Genomic DNA, 21,142 nt, shown 5'->3' on the forward strand with positions numbered 1-21,142 from the left:
CATTGCACTGCTAGCCCCACATACACATCACACTTTGGGACGTTAAATTGCAGCTGCCAGTATTAACCTATATTATTTTGTACATTTAAAATGTCTTCAGAATTCACTGTACCTCCTAGCTTAACACACTCTGTAAATTTGGATATACCCTCCATCTATTTTTAAACGCGAGGGGCTAAGGGCCAGCAAAAGATAGGGAACGAGAGAGAGATTTAAAAGCTGGAGTTGTGGCTCAAAACCCTGGCAGACACCACTTGTTACTGCCTACGAGCCCAAGGATGTCCCTTTTACCCCGAACTATTCCGAACCAGTTTTCTCTCCATGCCACAAGGCTTCCTCCAATTCCATGTGCCTCAATTTCAATTTCGGTTAGCAATCTCTTGCATGGAACCTTAGCAAACACCTTCTGAAAAACCACATATGACTTCTCTATCCACCACCTCAATGACTGTGTCAAAGAACTCTTAAATTAGTCAGACATAATAAACTATGACGACTCACCCTAATCAAATTCACTCATTCACTGTCCTTGATTATCCCTCTATGGCCTCACCCCTCCCTATCTCCAACATCCTCCAGCCCTACAACTTTCCGAGATCTCTGTGCTCCTCTAACGCATCCCCCACTTGCTTTACCCCAACATTGGCAGCTGTGCCTTCAGCTGCCTCGGCACTAAGCTATGGAATTCCCACGCTAAACATCTATGCTTCTCCATTGCTCTCTCCTTCTTTAAGACGCTCCTTAAAATCTACCTCTTTTGATGAAGTTTTTGGATACCTGTCCCAATATCTCTATGTTGCTCGGTGTCAAATTTTGTTTGATTACGTTCCTGTGAAGCACCGCGGAACATTACTATGTTAAAGGCACTATATAAATACAAGTTGCCGTTATTGATTTTGGATTCTAACAATTTCCCCACTGTTAAACTCGCTGGTATGCAGCCACTTGGTTTTTACCTTCCTCTTTTTTTGAATTAGGTTTTAATGTTTGCTACCTTCCTATGATCCCATCGCCAAATCCAGTGAGCTTTGAAAGATTATAACTAATAAATCCCCAATGTACTTAACTATTTCTTTTAATACACTGGAGTGGAAGCCGTAGATCTGGAAACTTGTCTTCAATCCCAAACCGTTTATTCATGACACTTTTTCTGTTTGTACTGATACCTGCAAGTCCCTTCCCCCTCACTGATCTCTAGTCTTCTCCAATGGTGAAAACCGAAGCTAAATATTCAGCAACAATCTCACCATGTCTCATATCTAAATTGGTTTCTAATGTCCCACCTCCTCCTCCCCCACTTGTTTTTTGAACAGCAGTCCCCACCACTTCAAATGTCCACGATTAAAATGGGCAGACACTTACATCGGCCAAAAGGCGATAAGCATTTGCATCGACGTCAAATTCAAAGTGGCCGGTTATAGCTTGAGTGCTCTGTTTATTTTGGGCAGAATCAGCTGTGCTTACTCACTAGTTCGCACCTCGTTAAGGTGCACTGAATGCAGAACAAACATAAGTAAATAAGTAACACCTTGTTTAATGTTCGATTACCTTTTGTGTACTTGATCCCTTCTAAGGGTTATAGTTTATACTAAGCGCTGATTGGAGTTTAAATAAAGCTGCAGGTCAGAGTGAAGCTGGAAACAACGGGACCAAAGGTCACTACACAGAAGGAACATTCTTGTATACGGTAGCGTACTGTAATAGCGTTACCACATTGTACCGGCCATCGTGTATAGCAGGCAAATCGCATTCACACGAGCACGCCCACTATAAGCAGTGGGAACTGTACTTAAAGACCTCTATCACCTTTGATACTGTAAGTTTTTTTCCATGTCTATTCTTTGGCCTCTATCATAATTTCATTTTGTTGTTTACCATAACCTTCCCTGTCTTCATGTTTGCCCTTTTCTTCATCCTCACATAAGCCTTCTCCTTTAGTTTAATATACTGGTCTTAGCTGTTCTCATAGACCATGGTTGTGTCATATCAAAATCACCCCTTTTGGAGGGCGGGTGTACACTTGTTTCATAATCTAATTACCTGTACTATCTTGGGAGAGATTCCACTGTTGGCCCATAGATTTACCAAGTAATAATTTCTCCCGAACTATTTAAGCTAATTCCTCCCTTATCCTCAAAAGTTAATCTTATTTAAATCCAAATCCCTTGGGTCGGTCCTCCAATGACAATTATATTCAGCATGGACAATCTGTCCTATTTAATGTTCTGCCTGCAGGCAGGTGACTATTGGGGACTCACCTTACCAGCACATTGACCTATTGGTTCCACATAATTGTAGATATTCTTAGGGCCCACAATAGCCCCGCTAAAGAGCCAGCATCAGCTCTAAACAGGCAGAACAAAAATTACTGCAAGGCAGCGAAGCTGATGGGTGGGAGGAACGAAACTGGCTCTTCACCAATAGCTTTTCTCTTCTTTACCCAGTCAGGCTAGAAGAGGTCAGAACCTGTTGAGTATTAATATCGGAGCAAACTTGGGCTACTCAGTCTACTACAAGGAAGAAACAACACCTAGGCAACAACGGTGGGCTTTCTCACTGGTCTTTATTCGTCTGCGCGATAGCGGATTTCCTGTTCATAGCTCAGAGTACGCTACCAACCCCTAACATGACGGGGCGAAGCATGTGTATCGTCTAACTACTGCTGCTCTGTCACATGATGGTAGATGGTACACCTGCCTGCAAATACAGTGCACTGTTCCACAATCGTGTCCTGTAAGGAAGAAAATTTACAAAAGTTTACGGACTTTAAAAAAAATAAAATCTTGCGTTGATATGAAGAAAGAAAGATTTGCATTTATATAGCGCCTTTCATGACCATCGGACGTCTCAAAGCGCTTTACATCCAATGAAGTACTTTTTTGGAGTGTAGTCACTGTTGTAATGTGGGAAACGCAGCAGCCAATTTGCGCACAGCAAGCTCCCACAAACAGCAATGTGATAATGATCAGATAATTTGTTCTTGTTATGTTGATTGAGGGATAAATATTGGCCAGGACACTGCTCCTCTTCAAAATAGTGCCATGGGCTCTTTTACGTTCACCTGAGAGCGCGGACAGGGCCTCGGTTTAACGTCTCATCCAAAAGACGGCACTTCAGGCAGTGCAGCACTCCCTCAGCACTGCACTGGAGTGGGACTTGAACCCACAACCTTCTGACTCAGAGGCGAGTGTGCTACCCACTGAGCCACAGCTGACACCATGATATGGGGGGACTTTTACTTTTGAAGCGAGGTTAGAAGGGATTTGATGGGGACTGGGTGGCACAGTATGTTGGTACATCAAATTATTCAGTTAGCTGACTAATCTGGCATATACTTACTCGACTGTTTCACTCTTCTGTAGATGAAAAACACAATGATTGCTACGATAAGAATGGCAGCAAGTGCTCCAATCATCATTCCCGTCAGCTGGAAAAACAAAGGAAAGAATACTAAAAAGTACATTTTGTCGCCTCATTTACATCAACGCAACTGTATTTTCCCACTACACCATTACTTGATTTTGCTCATTGGTCATCTTCTCCCTCCCAACCAATTTCCCCCCCACTTCATGACAGAAATAGAAAGCTCATTCCACGACCCCACACTCTCAGGGAGCAAGAGTCCGAGAATCGAAGCTATGACCTTGTAGCTCTATCGCTGATCTGTGCTCCCTTCGAGCACAGCTTTTCACCTGGGAGCACGGGATCATGGAGTAAGCCCTCCGATTCCAGGAGTACTGTCTACCATCCAATACCTCACTCAAGTGACAGCTGTCCACGTCAGCCTAGAAAATGGGTATTGGCAATCTATTCAACCACGTGGGGCGTCACAAGATAGCCCAGTCTCGTTTTCCCCAGTGCTCACACATATGCACTTTGCAGCAGCGGTCACTGCATAATAATCAGGAACACGGAGGTCAAGTGTAGCATGCCAACAGCAGCCCTAGTTGACATTAGCTAATACAGCGCAAACCAAAACATTCTAGCCTGTATGACTTGACGCCACTCTGTGCGGTACCTTTACCCACTGGACCAAGAGAGCTTCAAAAGTTTTGTTTTAAAAAAACAATCTTTCAATTTTACTAATATGGAGCACATGGTAAACTCAAATCATAGAATTTTACAACACAAGAGGAGGCCATTCGGTCCATCGTGCCTGTACTGGCTCTTTGAAAGGGCTGCCAGTTAATCACACTCCCCTGCTCTTTCCCCATAGCCCTGCAACATTTTTCCTTTTGAAGTATTTATCCAATTCCCTTGTGAAAGTTACTCCTGAATCTGCTTCCACCGCCCATTCAGGCAGCGCATTCCAGGCCATAATAACACGCTGCATAAAATATATTTTGGTGGCAAAAACAGGAAGGCAGATTATTATCTGAACGGCAATAGATTGGGAGAAGGGGAAGTGCAGAGAGACCTGGGTGTCCTTGTGCACCAGTCGCTGAAGTTAAGCATGCAGGTGCAGCAGGCGGTTAAGAAGGCAAATGGTATGTTGGCCTTCGTAGCGAGAGGATGTCTTGCTGCAGTTGTACAGGGCCTTGGTGAGACCACACCTTGAGTACTGTGTGCAGTTTTGGTCACCTTATCCGAGGAAGGATGTTCTTGCCATGGAGGGAGTGCAGCGAACATTCACCAGACTGATACCTGGGATGGCAGGAATGACGTATGAGGAGAGATTGGGTCGATTGGGCTTATACTCGCTGGAGTTTAGAAGAATGAGAGGGGATCTCATTGAAACTTATAAAATTCTAACAGGACTAGACAGACTAGATGCAGGAAGGATGTTCCCGATGGCAGGGGAGTCCAGAACCAGGGGGTCACAGTCTAAGGATAAGGGGTAAGCCTTTTAGGACAGAGATGAGGAGGAATTTCTTCACCCAGAGAGTGGTGAACCTGTAGAATTCTCTACCACACAAGGCAGTAGAGGCCAGTTCATTAAATATATTCAAGAAGGAGTTAGACATATTACTTAAGGCTAAAGGGATCAAGGGGTATGGGGAGAAGGCAGGGACAGGGTACTGAGTTTGGATGATCAGCCATGATCTCATTGAATGGCGGAGCAGGCTCGAGGGGCCGAATGGCCTACTCCGGCGCCTATCTTCTATGTTTCTATGTATTCTCAAGTCCCCCTGGTTCTTTTGCCAATTATCTTAAATCTGTGTCCTTTGGTTATCAACCCGCCTACCAGTGGGAACCGTTTCTCCCTATTTACCCTATCAAAATCCTTCAGAATACTGAACACCTCCTCTGATTTTAGGAGAACAATCCCAGCTTCACCGGTCTTCCACATAACTGAAGTCCCTCATTCCGGATACCATTCTAGTAAACCTCTTCTGCATCCTCTCCAAGGCCTTGACATTCCTAAAGCGTGGTGTCCAGATTTGGACACAATACTCTACCCGAGGTCTAACCAGTGATTTATGAAGGGAACTTCCTTGTTTTTATACTCTATGGGGAAAAAATTCGGTATCGCCCCATATGGGGCACCATTATTGGCGGTGCGCAAGGTTTAGCGCCTGGCGCTAATTATCGTCTCCGACAGCAAACTTGGCTTTTATCACCCCTGGAGGTGATTGGAGCACTAAATCAGGCGCTACACACCTCTCTTAAGGTGCTAAGGCCGAGGAGCGAGGTGCTACCTCAGAGGGCGGGCGCAGCGCAGGTGCTGTCAGTTAGCGATTGAACACAGACACACTGGCGCCGGTCAGTTCTTAAGGGGAGGGTTGATCTTGCTCTGCAGCCATACCCTGCTCATTGGAGCCTTGAATCTCGGCCTGGGCAGACCTGTGGCTAAATCTAGCAGCCAAACAGTATGGAGGGGGCCAGGGAGCGAGCACAGCGCTTCTGCGAGCGGGCCTTGGAGGCTCTGGTTGGCACGCAGAAGATCCATTCTGTGCCCAGAGAGTGGCAGGAGGCCTTTGCCACGCGAGTACAGAAGAGTGTGGAGCGAGGTGACTCAGAGTCTCCTCAAGCAGCATGGTGCCTCAGACCCAAATCCAATGTAGGAAAAAGTTCAACGACCTCACTCAGGTCGTCAGGGTGAGTGCCTTTCTTTCAAAACCTCTACATCCCTCCATCTCAACCTCACTTTATGGCCAGAGGGTCTTAAAAGCCCCAATGCCCAACACTCATCCAACACCTATGGCCCTTTCATCAAACACACACGTACATTCCACACTTTGCATACAGTAAGGGCTATTCAACCATGGCAGGCATTTCAGGCAAGACCATGGCTGCATATTTACTCAGACGCCGTCCTTTTTCTTGCAGGCCAAGCTGTCTCATAATAGGAGGCAGCAGCAACGGACCGGTGGAGGGCGGCCTCAGCTGCAACCCCTCAGCGATCTTGAGGAGCGCGTCCACAGGACTGTGGCAAGCCGGGTGTTTGGTCCCGTCGCCACTGGAGACGCCGACCCCGTTCTGGACAGCAACGGTAAGGTCATCACCTTTTTGTCCTCTGCTTCCACTTGTTCCTCACAACAGCAGCCTTTGACACTTTCAATCCAAATCACTAAATCGCTGCACTCATGCCTCCCTTGCTGCCACCCTGTCCTCACGCTAAAGCCACTCTTGTACCTCCCTGCTTTCAGATGGTGATTCACCAGGTGAGGAGACGGGCCCTCAAGCTGCCAGTGGGAGTGAAGCTGAAGGCGAGGAGGAAGAGGAAGCCGGAGCATCAGCGCCACCCTCTACCGAGACAGCCCATGCCCACACTGGGAACACGCCTTCCCTGGAGGGGAGCAGGGGGGGTGGGGCAGAGGTCATGGTCTGATGAGGGTGAAGCTCCAGGACCCAGCGGGCTGCAGCAACGCGATGGGGGTAGGGAAGCTTGGGGGCCTTCTCCCCGGAGGGAGAGTATGGCTTCGAGTTCTGCTGCACTGGACGCAGAGGAGGAGCGGGTCCTCGCTGAAATGAGCGCCCAGGCGGAGCACAGGCACACTGAGCTCATGACTGCAGTGGCAAGGGTGCCCGAATCCATTGAATCACTGGCAAGGAGTGTGGAGCACTTCGGTGTAGCACAGGCGGCTGCCACGCAAATGCTTAGTGCTGCAATGCAGTCAGTGGCTGGTCTCATGCAGACGCAGATTGAGGCCACACCAGCACTGACTGCTACCACCCTCACTGGATTGGGCACATTTCCCCGGAGCTCTCACCGCGCTGCAGCAGGCCAGCAATCTGTGCTCCATCAGATTGCTCCGGATGCTGAAGTGCTGCCCTGTGGGAGTGCCAGTGTGTCGGTCGAGCAGGGAGTTGCTGTCCTCTCAAAATGACAGCATCCCTGCTGCCAGCACTGGCACTTTTCCACTGCAGTTGCCACCACCTGTAGGACAGACTGCTGCCGCCCATGCAGAGTTGGTGCAGTCAGCAGCCGGGCCCTCCAGGCCCAGAGCTGGTCGAGGCCGTCCTTCAAGGGCATCTGCAGTCTAAGGTTCTGACAATCAGCAGCCTTCCCCCAGCCACTGGGATACCATTACGGAGGAGCTGCAGGGTGGGAAGGGGGGAATTTCGCAAGGGAAGCAGATCACCCTCGAAGGGCAAAAAGTAGGTGGTGTGACAAAATGTTTTTCATTGTTTTATTGAAGGCCGAGGTTCGTGGTCAAATTTTTGTAACTGTTTTGGACATTGTCTCCAGGTTGTGAGAGCCAGTTATGTGAATGACTGCTTTTTTTTGTGTATCTTTCTATTAGTTTGTCATGCGGAAATGAGACACACAGAGTTTGTCAAATAAAGAAGTGTCTGTATTCAAAATGTACATGTTTGGTCTTTGCAATCATTGTTGCCTTGACCGGCTTAGGGGTTGTGGGATGGTTTCATTCAGGTTGTTTGAATGGCAGAAGCCATTTCCTCAGAGGGGGCCTAGAAGCGACTTGCTATGAGCCTTTGACGGATGGCCCTTCCACTTTGTACATTGTGTGCCTCCCTCCCGCCTTGGTGCTGCTGATCATCCTCCTCCTCTTCCTCCTCCACCTCTGCTGGTGCTCCAATGCCTGGTGGCATTGGCTGGGTCCTGAGGATTGCAAGGTTATGCAGCACGCAGCACACAACAACGAAGTGGGAGACTCGCTCAGGCGAGTACTGAAGGGCTCCTCCAGAATGGTCCAGACAGCGGAACCGTTGCTTGAGCACGCCGATTGTGTGCTCAACGATGTTCCTGGTAGCTTGATGGCTCTCGTTGTATCGTAGCTCAGCAGGGGTGCTGGGCGTACGGAGCGGTGTCATCAGCCAGGTGCACAGAGGATATATCCCTTGTCCCCGAGAAGCCAACCTCCTGGGTGATGCGGTGCCTGGAAAAGGTCTGCCACAGAATGAAGGCATCGTGGCTGCTGCCAGGAAAGTGGGCATTGACAGCAAGTATCAGCTGTCTGTGGTCACAGACCAACTGAATGTTTAAGGAATGGAAGCCCTTTCATTTGCAGAACTCCTCGGCATTCTCTTGCGGCGCACGCAAAGCCACATGCGTGCAGTCAATGGCGCCCTGCACCATGGGAAAGCCCGCTATCATCACAAACCCCTTTGCGCGTTCTTGCTGCTTGTCCGGGGTCACGGGGAAAGAGATGTACTCTCGTCTCCTTTTAAAGAGGGCATTTGTTACCTGATGGATGCAGCAATGCACCACGAACTGGGCGATATTGGCGATGTCCCCAGTAGCTGATTGAAATGAGCCGGTGGCATAAAAGTTGAGAGCCACTGTTATCTTCACTGCCACCGACAGAGACGTCCGGCTCCTCAGTAGAGGCTGCAGATCTGGCTGAAGCAGGTGGCAGAGCTCAGTGACCACCTCCTTGCTGAAGCGCAGCTTTGCAAACACTACTCCTCAGACATATTAATGTAGGAGAATTGTTGGCGAAATACCCTGGGAGGGTAAGGTCTCCTGTACCGAGGCCTGTTGGCCCTCTTCCGTCTGGCCATGATTGCCACTCTCTCTCTGCGTCTCTGTGCCCTTCGAATGTGATGGAGAAGGACAACGTTCCCATCCATTGCAGCCCCCATAGTATCTAGGCAATCAAAGTTATGAAGGTCAAAAAGCAAAGTTATGGTCAGAAGCCAAAACTACCTCAGACAGCGTTGACTCAATGCAGAAGTCTCTCTTTGTCTCTCTCAAAATCTCTCTCTCTCAGAACGAGTGGTGCAAAAATGGCTACCACACAAAAGCCAGGAAGAGGCCCCCTTTAAATAGCGCCCCCCCCCCCAGCCCCACAGCGACTGGGAAGCTTTCCAGTCAACCTGTCGTTGGTTGTGTCAGGCGGAAAGGGGGGGCGCCACTCAATTTCCGGTCCGGGGCATCACAAGGGCGTGCACTCTCGAATGACGTCAAGATCTGCGTGCGCAAGAGATCGGGCGGTATTGTTTAGCTCCGCCGCAAAATGTCCGGTCAATTTCGCGAGAGGCGCAGATATTGCCGCACCCGGGCGCTACCAAATGAATTTTTCCCCCAAAGTCTCTATTTATAAAGCCCAAGGTCCCGTATGCTTTTTTTTAATAAAAACAGCCTTATTGACTTGTCCTGCCATCTTTGTGTTTGTGAACTCCCAGGTCTCTGTTCCTGCACCCCCTTTAAACTTGTACCATTTAGTTTATAGTGCCTCTCCTCTTCCTCCCAAAATGCATCACAAATCTATTTGTAATCCGCTTAGTCCAAATATCTGAGCTCTGTCGACATCACAAATAAGTGCTACAGGTTATTAATCCCTTATCCGAAATCCTTGGGGCCAGATGTGTTTCTGAATTCGGAATTTTTCAGATTTCAGAACGGTAGGGGTATCTGCAGCTCTTTTTGACATTTTCAGTGAAATTAAACTCAAAATCACAAAATAACAAAAAATATCAGAGAGCCGCAGACGCACGTGTGACTGGTAGCAGCGCTGAGACACAACTGACGCCTCACACCATGTTTGGCGCCACTCGGGTCATGTCGTGCACACGAGTGACGCTACACGAAAAAACTTTCGGTTTTCAGAGCTTTTCGAATTTCGGAATTGCGGATAAGGGATTGTGGACCTGTACCATGTTCTTTTTCCACACTTGGTGCCCTCTCACCAGCATCACTTTACCCACACTCAAGTGCTTACCATTTCCATGTTTAAACCTGTAACAGACCGACACGATGTTTAACCATGCAAGCATCATCCAACCTGACTGCAGGCCAATTCGCAACCCGTCCCTAATTAAGTGTTCAAAGGTTATTGAAAACCATCATGGATGTTGATAAGTGCCTTAATATAAATGTATATGTCTGGGTTGCACAGGATATATATATCTATCTTCTGAGGAGACCCAACGTTCGAACACTCTCATAACTATTATTCAGTGAGTCCACACATTTCAATATACTGTACTTATCTAACCTCAATGTGTATTTTCGATTTATGAGATACAGCTCAATTGTAAAGAATAAACCCTGGATTGAATTTGGTGTAAAATACAGAGTGGGTGTCCAAAGGCTCGACACCGGCAGGCACCGTCATATCCCAGGCTCGACACGGGCAGGCACCGTCATATCCCAGGCTCGACACTGGCAGGCACCGTCATATTCCAGGCTCGACACTGGCAGGCACCGTCATATCCCAGGCTCGACACTGGCAGGCACCGTCATATCCCAGGCTCGACACTGGCAGGCACCGTCATATTCCAGGCTCGACACGGGCAGGCACCGTCATATTCCAGGCTCGACACTGGCAGGCACCGTCATATTCCAGGCTCGACACTGGCAGGCACCGTCATATTCCAGGCTCGACACTGGCAGGCACCGTCATATCCCAGGCTCGACACTGGCAGGCACCGTCATATCCCAGGCTCGACACTGGCAGGCACCGTCATATCCCAGGCTCGACACTGGCAGGCACCGTCATATCCCAGGCTCGACACTGGCAGGCACCGTCATATCCCAGGCTCGACACTGGCAGGCACCGTCATATTCCAGGCTCGACACTGGCAGGCACCGTCATATCCCAGGCTCGACACTGGCAGGCACCGTCATATTCCAGGCTCACTGCTGGTAGGGATGTGGATCACCTGCTTAATAAGATGCCGCTGTCGTCCTCCCCACTCCCTCCCATCTGCTTCATAAAGTACGGCTGTTCCTTCCAGCTTTGAGCAAGAACACACATACATTTTAGGGAGTGCTATTAGGAAGCAGATATTACCCCCGGCCTCCTTTGTGCCATGAAACTGATCCAACCATGTCGCTTCTAGTTTTCTCAGATAGATAAGGCTCGGATGACCCAAACTTCCCAGCAGCATTCACCGAGCTGTCTCACAGCAAAAGCAGCACTAACTTGTTGCGGCATTTGGATTGGGCTAAGTGGGAAAGAAAAGGCAACTGGGGAGAGGAGGAAGGAGGCCAGGAAGAGAAGGAGGTGGCGGCACAGGAAAATTTATTGAAATAATTGTGAAAAATGGGGAAATGAGGATAATTCATTGAATTTCACTGTTAAAACAATCTCTTATTAATGTGCCACCCGGTGGTTTAAATACTAAACTGCTCAGTCGTCGGCACTAACTTCAAATCCAGTACCTGCAAAATAGTGGACAGGCACACTGCAATGGAAAACAATCACAGATACTCCATTCAAGCTCTAACGTGGAATCATATGTCCCAGATGACCACTCATGTGAGCACCTTGCCCCAAGGCTTTATCATTCAATCAGGCGGGCGAGATGGTCTGGTCTCCGGGCTAGTCTACGTGAACCACTCTGTGATTGTGATTGGCTGGTCTGAAGGTGCGATCTTTCTGAAGTCACTATGACGGAGTAAACTTACTGTAACCAGAGGTCTGGGCTCTACTTCAGGCCGAATAAACAAGAGTAACCAATCATTATTTCAGGCAGGTAAGACATGCAAACCTTTGGACACTTGTATGAAGGGCATGTACCCAGCCACGTTACATAGAAATGACAGCATGGATTGGGGGGGCTGCTGTGTTTCTGGAGTTCCTAAAAATATTTACCTAGAATCCTACCTGCCTCTACACGCCTCTCCTTCGGGATTCCAGAGTGGATATTTTGGGGATGCTTTTCCACCTCCCACTCATTTTAATGCCGATTGACTGCCAGGTAGTAAATACAGTCCTGGTTTAAAAATACAATTCAGCAGCGTCTATGCTGGTTTATAATTCCGCTGAGCCTACTGAGGGGGGCGGTTTCTGGTTTCTGAATGCAGTGGAATTATTTTGTTTTTGAGGGAAAGTAGACAAAAATATTCTTCCCTTGAATAGATCACATTCTAGTTTCACCTAGTCAGTGACAGCCCAAGATCACTGCCTGCAGCACTCCAACTTGTCAGAGAAACTTGACTCTGTTATACAGGAAACTTTTTTTTATCCGGCACCGACGTGGTGCCGGTTCATCAAAAATCCCGGATAACCGAACGCTATAGTAAAAGATACGGAGAGATGAGAGCTCCGTATAAAGCAACAAACCCTGTTGCTTAGCAACAGGTTCAGAACAATGGCCACAAGTTCCAAGCGTCTCTGTAGCTTAGCAACAGCTGCAGCCACACCCTTGCACAGCAACAGATCGAGGAAGGCAAGTACAATATGAAGTAAAACTTACCTGAACCTACTCCTGAATTTTGCCGGTTAACCGAGATTTCCGGTTATTTAGGTGCCGGTAAATCGAAAGTTTCCTGTAGCGACGTCAGAAAGATCGCACCTTCAGACCAACCAATCACAATCACAGAGTGGTTCACGTAGACTAGCCCGGAGACCAGACCATCTCACCCGCCTGATTAAATGATAAAGCCTTGGGGCAAGGTGTTCACAGGAGTGGTTTTGCTAGAGTAGACAGGGGGAAACAGTTTCCACTAGCAGGAGGGTCAGTAACGAGAGGGCATAGATTCAAAATAATTGGCAAAAAAACCAGGGGGGCAGATGAGGGGAAAAAAATGTTGCGCAGCCTGAAAGGGTGGTGGAAGCGGATTCAATAGTAACTTTCAAAAGAGAATTGGGGAGTGGGACTGATTGGATAGCTCTTTCAAAGAGCCGGCACAGCCATGATGGGCAGAATGGTCTCCTTCTGTGTTGCAAGATTCTGTAAGAAATACAAGGGAACAAACACAAAACGTGGTACGCAAAATCCACTCTTTCCCTCCCCCAAGTCAGGCGGCTGCATTTACATACCATCGTGGTCTGAATTTTGTCCTCCACAAACTGTTGTAGTAGTACAGGAAGATCCCCACTGACTGGCATCCCAACCTGCGACACACAATGCAAAAAATACTTACTTATAAAAAAAAATTCACAAACGTTTTATTCATTTCAATTTTTGCAATAATTGAGCAGAAAGGCAGAGTTTTTCACTGGACTCCAATAACTTTTTTTTTTGCAGTTTCTTTGTTCACAGGTGCCTCTGCTGAGCCCTGATATCATTTATTTAAGGCAGCTGGTAAGGAACGGGTGTACTGGGGTAACATCAAAGAACTTGCATTTATATAGCACCTGTTACATCCTCAGAACATCCCAAAGTGCTTCACAGCCGATTAAAAATGTAGTCTCTGTTATTTAGGTAAACACAACACCCAATTTATGCACAGCAAAGTCCCTCAAACAGCAATGATATAAATGGCCAGTTTATCGGTTTTGGTGGTGTAGGTTGAATGATAAATATTATTCACTCTCCTGCTCTTCTTCAAGTAATGCCATCTGAACAGGCTGAGACTTCAGTGCAGTACTAAGGGATTGTTGCATTATCAGAGCTTTAACATCTCATCCAAAAGATGGCACTTCCGACAATGCAGCAATCGTTCAGTACTGCACGGAAGTGTCAGCCTACACTGCGTCCTGAAGTGGGATTGAACCCATGACCTTCTGATCCAGAGGCTGGAGTGTCACTACTGAGTCAAGCTGACAATGACGATCAAGCAGCAAGATCTCTTTCAATAGGACTTCGCCTCAGAAATTCTATGTCACCTTGGCTTAGTTGGTAGCTTCTGGATTGGAAACCTTTGGGTTCGAGTCCCAGCCCAGATTTGAGTGCATAGCCTGGGATGACACTCTAGTGCAGTGCTAAGGGACTGCTTCATTCTCAGAAGCGCCATCCTTAAGATGAGACTCCCTACCACGATCTAGGGCAAAACTTTCAACTTCGGCTGGAGCATAAGTCGGGCGGTAGAGGATCGGCCGCCCGTTATACATCCCGCCCGATTTTCCTTTCTATTGACTTTAATGGAAAAGAAAAATCGGGCGGGATGTACAACGAGCGGCCGATCCGCTGTGTCCTTTTCACACCACCGCTGGAGTTGAGAGCTTCGCCCCTAGTCTGCTTGTCCAAATGGATGTTAAAGATCCCACAGCACGGTTCAAAGAGCAAGTTCTCAGAGTGCCTTGGTCAACATTCCTCCCACAACCAGTTTCACCAAAAATCACATCAACTGTTCACGCGCCTCATTACTGTTCGTGGGATGTTGCCGTTGCAGAATGGCTCTTGCATTTGTCGACAAAGCAAGTCACTGCACTTCAATGGCGTGACAAGTTTCTTTAACGTGGAACCTTTCCTTTGGAGTTTAAGTTTTCCAATTACCCCCAGTACTTCCCCTCCACTAACTCCCTCGCTACTTTTACCCTCTGCTTTGTTTAAGTTCTCAGGCATTTGTTTTATTTTTGGAAAAATTGTTAAAATGAAAGTTAACCATTTGTGGAAATTCTTAAGCCATTGAATGACCAGTTCACAGAGGACATTCAGGCTACTAGTTCCACTGAAAACAACAGCTTCCTGTCTTTTCAGTCCCGTTAGGAGTCAATAGGAGCGTGTGCAGTGACGTTCTAAACTACATTCTCCAGTCACGCCACCTGACCATTTTGGAGGACAGCTGGGGGAGAGGTTACTCAGTAACCTGTCTCAGAACTCAGATCAGTAACTTAACTCAAAGCCCAAAATACTTGTACTACTGTTAGGGCAACAATTTCTCCCACCCCTAACCTTGTCTCTTGGCTATATGTGGAATGATATCTACAACATTCATGACAACTCTAAAAATAGAGAACTGCAGATTTAGGAAGTTAGAAGTCAGCAGTTTTTTCTTCACAAGCAGAACAAGTTACATATTCCGTAGAAAAACCCAATAATGGGGAATCTGTTACACCCAACTCCCTTAAAAACGAACGAGGGAGTTGCATTGCCATTGCTTCTCCTAATTTTTGAACATCTCTTTACACACTCCTATTGAGCACAAGGAGGCCACTAGATACATTCTGGTTGGGTTGACACCACTATAATAGGCTCGAACTCTGTAGCAGATACAACACCCTACAAAATTCTCATTTCACAAAACATGCCTGGTTCAATTCAGACGGCAAACCTATGTGCAAAGTTACTGTACTGAGCATGAGCCAGCCATACGGACGTCATTCTACCCCCAGGATGCATAACGACAAATGATAGCATGCACCCAGTGTTGGAACGATTACTACGGGCGCTGCAGTTACCATGCACGTTGATGAAGTGTAGAGAAACAGATGAATTACCTCAGAGGTTACGCAGCCATCCGGCTCCTTCAACGCATCTGGACCAAAGAAACAGAAAGCAGACAATTAAAATGAGTAATTGGTCCTGAATAAAACTAAGTTACATGGCACCGACAGTAAACTAAGGCATGGCACAGTACAAACGCTGAATAAGCTGTATGACTTAAAAAATATTTACACCTTTCCTTTATCAGGAATTCTATCAAAGATTTACTTGTGAATATTTCTAAGACTAAGTGTTGTTCATGCAATGTACATACTCAACTGTGGCAGGAATTTATTCAGTGCTCCTTTACAACGTTTCATACCAGTTACAGTTTACCTTCCCATTTTCTCCCCTCAAGAATAGTAACTCATATCGGGGATAAAGCTCCTTGAGCACTCCTCTGGTAACTTCATGTGCAGGCTGGACAGTGAGCAGTGGCAGGCTACTTGGCCATTAGGAATATCTCAGCCGAGCCTGTCCGCACGCAATGCGTTTCCGGTAGACACCCTGAATCGAAGGTCAATTTTATGACCCCAACACCTGCCGTGGCTGAAACTAGCTAACTGACCACACTGGGGATCAAGCCTAGACTATCCTGTAGGGCTCATTAGAACACCAGAAGCTCACGGCGCCATTGGAGAATCCCAGGATCTTATATATAAAAAGAAAATCCCACATTGATTCACATAATATGTAAGAAAGAAAGATTTAGATTTATATAGCGCCTTTCACGACCACCGGATGTCTCAAAGCGCTTTACAGCCAATGAAGTACTTTTTGAAGTGGAGTCACTGTTGTAATGTAGGAAAGATGTAACAGAAACTTCTTTTTAAATTGAAACTCATTTTCATAAATTGGCCAGAACATGCACTCCACAGCTCCAGTTAAGATGATTTAATCTTTCGTACAACATCCATTTCCTTAAAGTCCCTGTTATTAGGAAAAACAAATACTATGTTCTACTACTCCACACTGTGTGCACCAGCCAGCATGCTTCTCCCCCCACTACACATACACACAGAACTAACCAAATGCCATCTGACTACATTACATTATACAGTACATCCGGTACATGCTCCGTAAAGCAGGGTCATCCAACAGAAATGGATATGGCTACAGCGACACCGTTTTAGCCACCTGCACTCACTAGTAGAAAACGCCTAATTAACTCTCAATACATTTAATCGTACTTCAAGTGTATATTTACTTACCATCTACCACAGTTCAGTACCAAGGAAGTAAAACACTCACAACGATCAAACAAAACTAGCACGCTCTGCTTTTATCTTACCATTTTACCAACAAATGCACAAAAAGGTTAAAGTGCACATGTATATACTGTGCGAATATGACTAGAAACATAGAAGATAGGAGCAGGAGTAGGAGTAGGCCATTCGGCCCCTCGAGCCTGCTCCGCCATTCAATGCGATCATGGCTGATCATCCAATTTCAGTACCCTGTCCCTGCCTTCTCCCCATATCCCTTGATCCCTTTAGCCTTAAGAAATATATCCAACTCCTTCTTGAATATATTTAATGAATTGGCCTCCACTGCCTTCTGTGGAAGAGAATTCCACAGGTTCACCACTCTCTGGGTGAAGAAATTCCTCCTCATCTCAGTCCTAAATGGCTTACCCCTTATCCTTAGACTGTGACCCCTGGTTCTGGACTCCCCGACCATCGGGAACATCCTTCCTGCATCTAGTCTGTCTAGTCCTGTCAGAATTTTATAAGTTTCAATGAGATCCCCTCTCATTCTTCTAAACTCCAGCGAGTATAAGCCCAATCGTCCCAATCTCTCCTCATACGTCATTCCTGCCATCCCAGGCCTGGTGAATCTTCGCTGAACTACTGAGATCACATGGTCTACAATGATGTCCACTCATCATTTTTTTTCTATTAATCAGAAATGCAATTCACCACATCTGGATCCCCAATTCACCACAGTAGCTCACGCATTGGGCAACACTGGAATAAACCATTAGGGCGGTAGGTTTCTTGTGCGCTCAGTGCAAAAACTGTAATTGTGATTTTGCTATAACTGGGAAAAGATTGTTCTTCCATTTTGTCTCGTTCTTTAGGATATAAACCTAGTCTCAAAATCGGCAAATAGTTAGTGCCAAGGCTTACTGAAGAAGCAGATAATGCTCATTTATGTACATGTTACACTGGGAGCGGGGATTACACAGAATGAACTGTGAATTTCCTCGTCATTGATGGCAGATTATCACAATTATCGAGCTATTTTCAACTTCAAGAACACTTACCTCCGCCCATACCAACAGCTGTTGCCAGAGCAAAGGAATTAACCCAAATCCACATGCAGGCAGGAAATTGAACAGCCATAGTCACGACAGATAGAAGGAAAAAAGAAATGAAAGACTTGTATTTAACAGCACCTTTCACAACCTCAGGACGTCCCAAAGCACTTTACAGCCAATTATGTACTGTTAAAGTGTAATCACTGTTGTAATGTAGGAAATGCAGCAACCAAAGATTCCACAAACAACAATGTGATAAATGACCAGATAATCAGTTTTAGTGAAATAAAGACAGAAAATGCTGGAAATACTCAGGTCAGGCAGCATCTGTGGAGAGAGAAACAGAGTTAACGTTTCAGCTCGATGACCCTTTGGCAGAACTGACGAAGGGTCATCGACCTGAAGCGTTAACTCTGTTTCTCTCTCCTCGATGCTGCCTGACCTGCTCAGTATTTCCAGCATTTTCTGTTTTTATTTCAGATTTCCAGCATCTGCAATATTTTGCTTTTGTAACATGTTTTAGTAATGTTGTTTGAGGGATAAATATTGGCCAGGACACCGGGGAGAACTCCCCTGCTCTTCTTCCAATAGTGCCATGGGATCTTTTACGTCCACTTGAAAGGCCAGACCACGCCTTGCTTTAGCATCTCATCCGAAAGATCACCTCCGACCAACGTTCCCGCTGGTCTGGTCTGGAGGTCCCGCGCAGGCCGCTGGCCGGCTTTTAAACGGGAGAAGCCGTGCATGCGCGGAAATTTGAATGAGCCCCGCAGCCACTTAAATGGACCGCACACAAAAAAAAGAGGGAGCACTGCCTCCGACGGTGCAGTACTCCCTCAGCATTGCACTGGAGTGTCAGCCTGCATGATGCGCTCAAGTCTCCGGAGTGGGCCTTCAACCAATAACCTTCTGACTCAGTGGCACGGCAAGGTACTACACAGCGTTTGATCTCAGGGCCTTGATCTGAATGGAAACCTAGACTTTTACTGCAAAAGTCTCTCCGTCGGCTACAAGGATCTCATGTGGAATGAGTTTGGCAGTCTCAATCCAGTTCCTTGTGAATGCAAGTCTATGGCACAAAACGACCATAACTTACCCACAACAATGGCAACATTGATAAAGGTCAGGGTGTTCTTCTATGATTAGAGTCATAGAGTTATACAGCACAGAAAGAGGCCCTTCGGCCCATCGTGTCCGCGCCGGCCATCAAGCCCTGTCTATTCTAATCCCATTTTCCAGCATTTGGTCCGTAGCCTTGTATGCTATGGCGTTTCAAGTGCTCATCTAAATGCTTCTTGAATGTTGAGGGTCCCTGCCTCTACTACCCTTTCAGGCAGTGAGTTCCAGATTCCAACCACCCTCTGGGTGAAAAAGTTTTTCCTCAAATCCCCTCTAAACCTCCTGCCCCTTACCTTGAAACTATGCCCCCTGGTTATTGACCCCTCTACTAAGGGGAAAGGTTCCTTTCTATCTACCCTATCTATGTCCCTCAATTTTGTACACCTCAATCAGGTCCTCCCTCAGCCTTCTCTGCTCCAAGGAAAACAACCCCAGCCTGTCCAGTCTCTCTTCATAGCTGATGCGCTCCAGCCCAGGTAACATCCTGGTGAATCTCCTCTGCACCCTCTCCAATGCAATCACATCCTTCCTATGGTGTGGCGACCAGAACTGCACACAGTATTCCAGCTGTGGCCTAACTAGCGTTTTGTACAGCTCCATCATAACCTCCCTGCTCTTATATTCTATGCCTCGGCTAATGAAGGCAAGTATCCCATATGCCTTTTTAACCATCTTATCTACCTGTCCTGCTGCCTTCAGGGATCTATGTACATGCACACCAAGGTCCCTCTGATCCTCTGTCCTTCCATTCATTGTGTATTCCCTTGCCTTGTTAGTCCTCCCAAAATGCATCACCTCACACTTTTCAGGGTTAAATTCCATTTGCCGCTGTTCCGCCCATCTAACCAACCCGTCTATATCGTCCTGTAGCCCGAGGCTTCCCTCCTCGCTATTTACCACTCCACCAATTTTCGTGTCATCTGCGAACTTACTGATCATACCTCCTACATTCATATCTAAATCATTAATGTACACTACAAACAGCAAAGGACCCAGCACCGATCCCTGCGGTACACCTCTGGACACAGGCTTCCAGTCACAAAAACAACCTCCAACCATCACCCTCTGCCTCCTGCCACTAAGCCAATTTTGGATCCAATGTGTCAAATTGCCCTGGATCCCATGGGCTCTTACCTTCTTGACCAGTTTCCCATGTGGGACTTTGCCAAAAGCCTTACTGAAGTCCATGTAGACTACATCAACTGCACTACCCTCATCCACACACCTAGTCACCCCCTCGAAAAATTCAATCAAATTGGTCAGACATGATCTCCCCCTGACAAAGCCATGCTGACTATCCCTGATTAATCCCTGCCTCGCCAAGTGGAGACTAATTCTGTCCCTCAGAATTTTTTCCAATAATTTCCTTACCACTGATGTTAGGCTCACTGGGTAGGCACAGAGGCACATTGTTGAGTCAAAGTATAGGGAGCCTTATTCTATAGTCTATGTAACCCTTGCTATACTTGTTCTGGGACTACTTGATGCTGACACAGGGAAGAAAGACTCAAAGTATTTAATTCACCAGCAACAAACTCCCTCATCTTGAGAACACACATTCAGATACATTGGGTAACACCTTAGGGCTCACTGCCAGATATCCTTAACACATTTAAAGATTAGATTAATAAATCGGCCAAATGTCACTTGTAAATTTTTTAATTCGGCACCTTTTCCAAGTCACTGTTAACACTAATTTGAACAATCACTAATACAACATAAATTATTCATATCTAAACAGATGTCTTTTGGTCAAGATTGCTGAAAAAAAATGAAAAGCACAGTCCTTCCTCTAACCTCAGGAGCACATTGTTTTCAGGGACTTGGGCTGTTCCCTTGCAGTTCCTAATTAGCACCCTGATCACATTATCGATTAAAGTCATCTGTTCTTATGTACTTATGCTTATTAATTCCCTCCAAGTCAGGATCACATTAAATACAGATAAGTAAGCTTACGCCAACTCGTGAGGACAGGAGGGTGTGGTTGTGGAGCTGGAGTTCATGGGATTTTTCCGATATTACGGAATCCATACAGCCCATGAAGAACAAACAGCCCTAATTATCTTCCAGCCTGCGCTTAAGTAAAAGGGGTCGCTGCAGCTCAGACCTATATGAGCAGGTGGTGAGCCAGGACCATAAAGGCTGGAAGGTAATAGTCCAATCTCAACAGGGGTTCCATTCTAGTTTATTACTTTCCGACCTGGAGTATAATCAAGGAGAGACTTTTCTGTAACATTTTACTTCAGAAAGAGGTCAATTGCTTTGATTTTTTTAAAATCTTCAAATGATCATTAGAACTTCTGAATTCTAGAAACT

At 46.6% G+C, this 21,142-nt stretch overlaps 1 protein-coding gene across 1 annotated transcript in view; it reads right to left on the reverse strand.

Annotated features, from left to right (window-relative positions):
* pnpla7b (patatin-like phospholipase domain containing 7b) overlaps window positions 1-21,142 on the reverse strand; it is a 320,770-nt gene that overhangs the window by 278,244 nt on the left and 21,384 nt on the right. Inside the window, exons 2-4 of the mRNA XM_085965146.1 lie at window positions 15,462-15,499; window positions 13,119-13,193; window positions 3,340-3,427 (exon numbers count right to left, since the gene is read on the reverse strand). Coding sequence (XP_085821272.1) covers window positions 3,340-3,427; window positions 13,119-13,193; window positions 15,462-15,499 — 201 coding nt within the window. The remainder of the gene's footprint in view (window positions 1-3,339; window positions 3,428-13,118; window positions 13,194-15,461; window positions 15,500-21,142) is intronic.

This window comes from Somniosus microcephalus, chromosome 23 (genome assembly GCF_052327205.1).
Source record: "Somniosus microcephalus isolate GS21.2 chromosome 23, FLI_Smic_1.0, whole genome shotgun sequence".
Taxonomy (NCBI): Eukaryota; Metazoa; Chordata; class Chondrichthyes; order Squaliformes; family Somniosidae; genus Somniosus; species Somniosus microcephalus.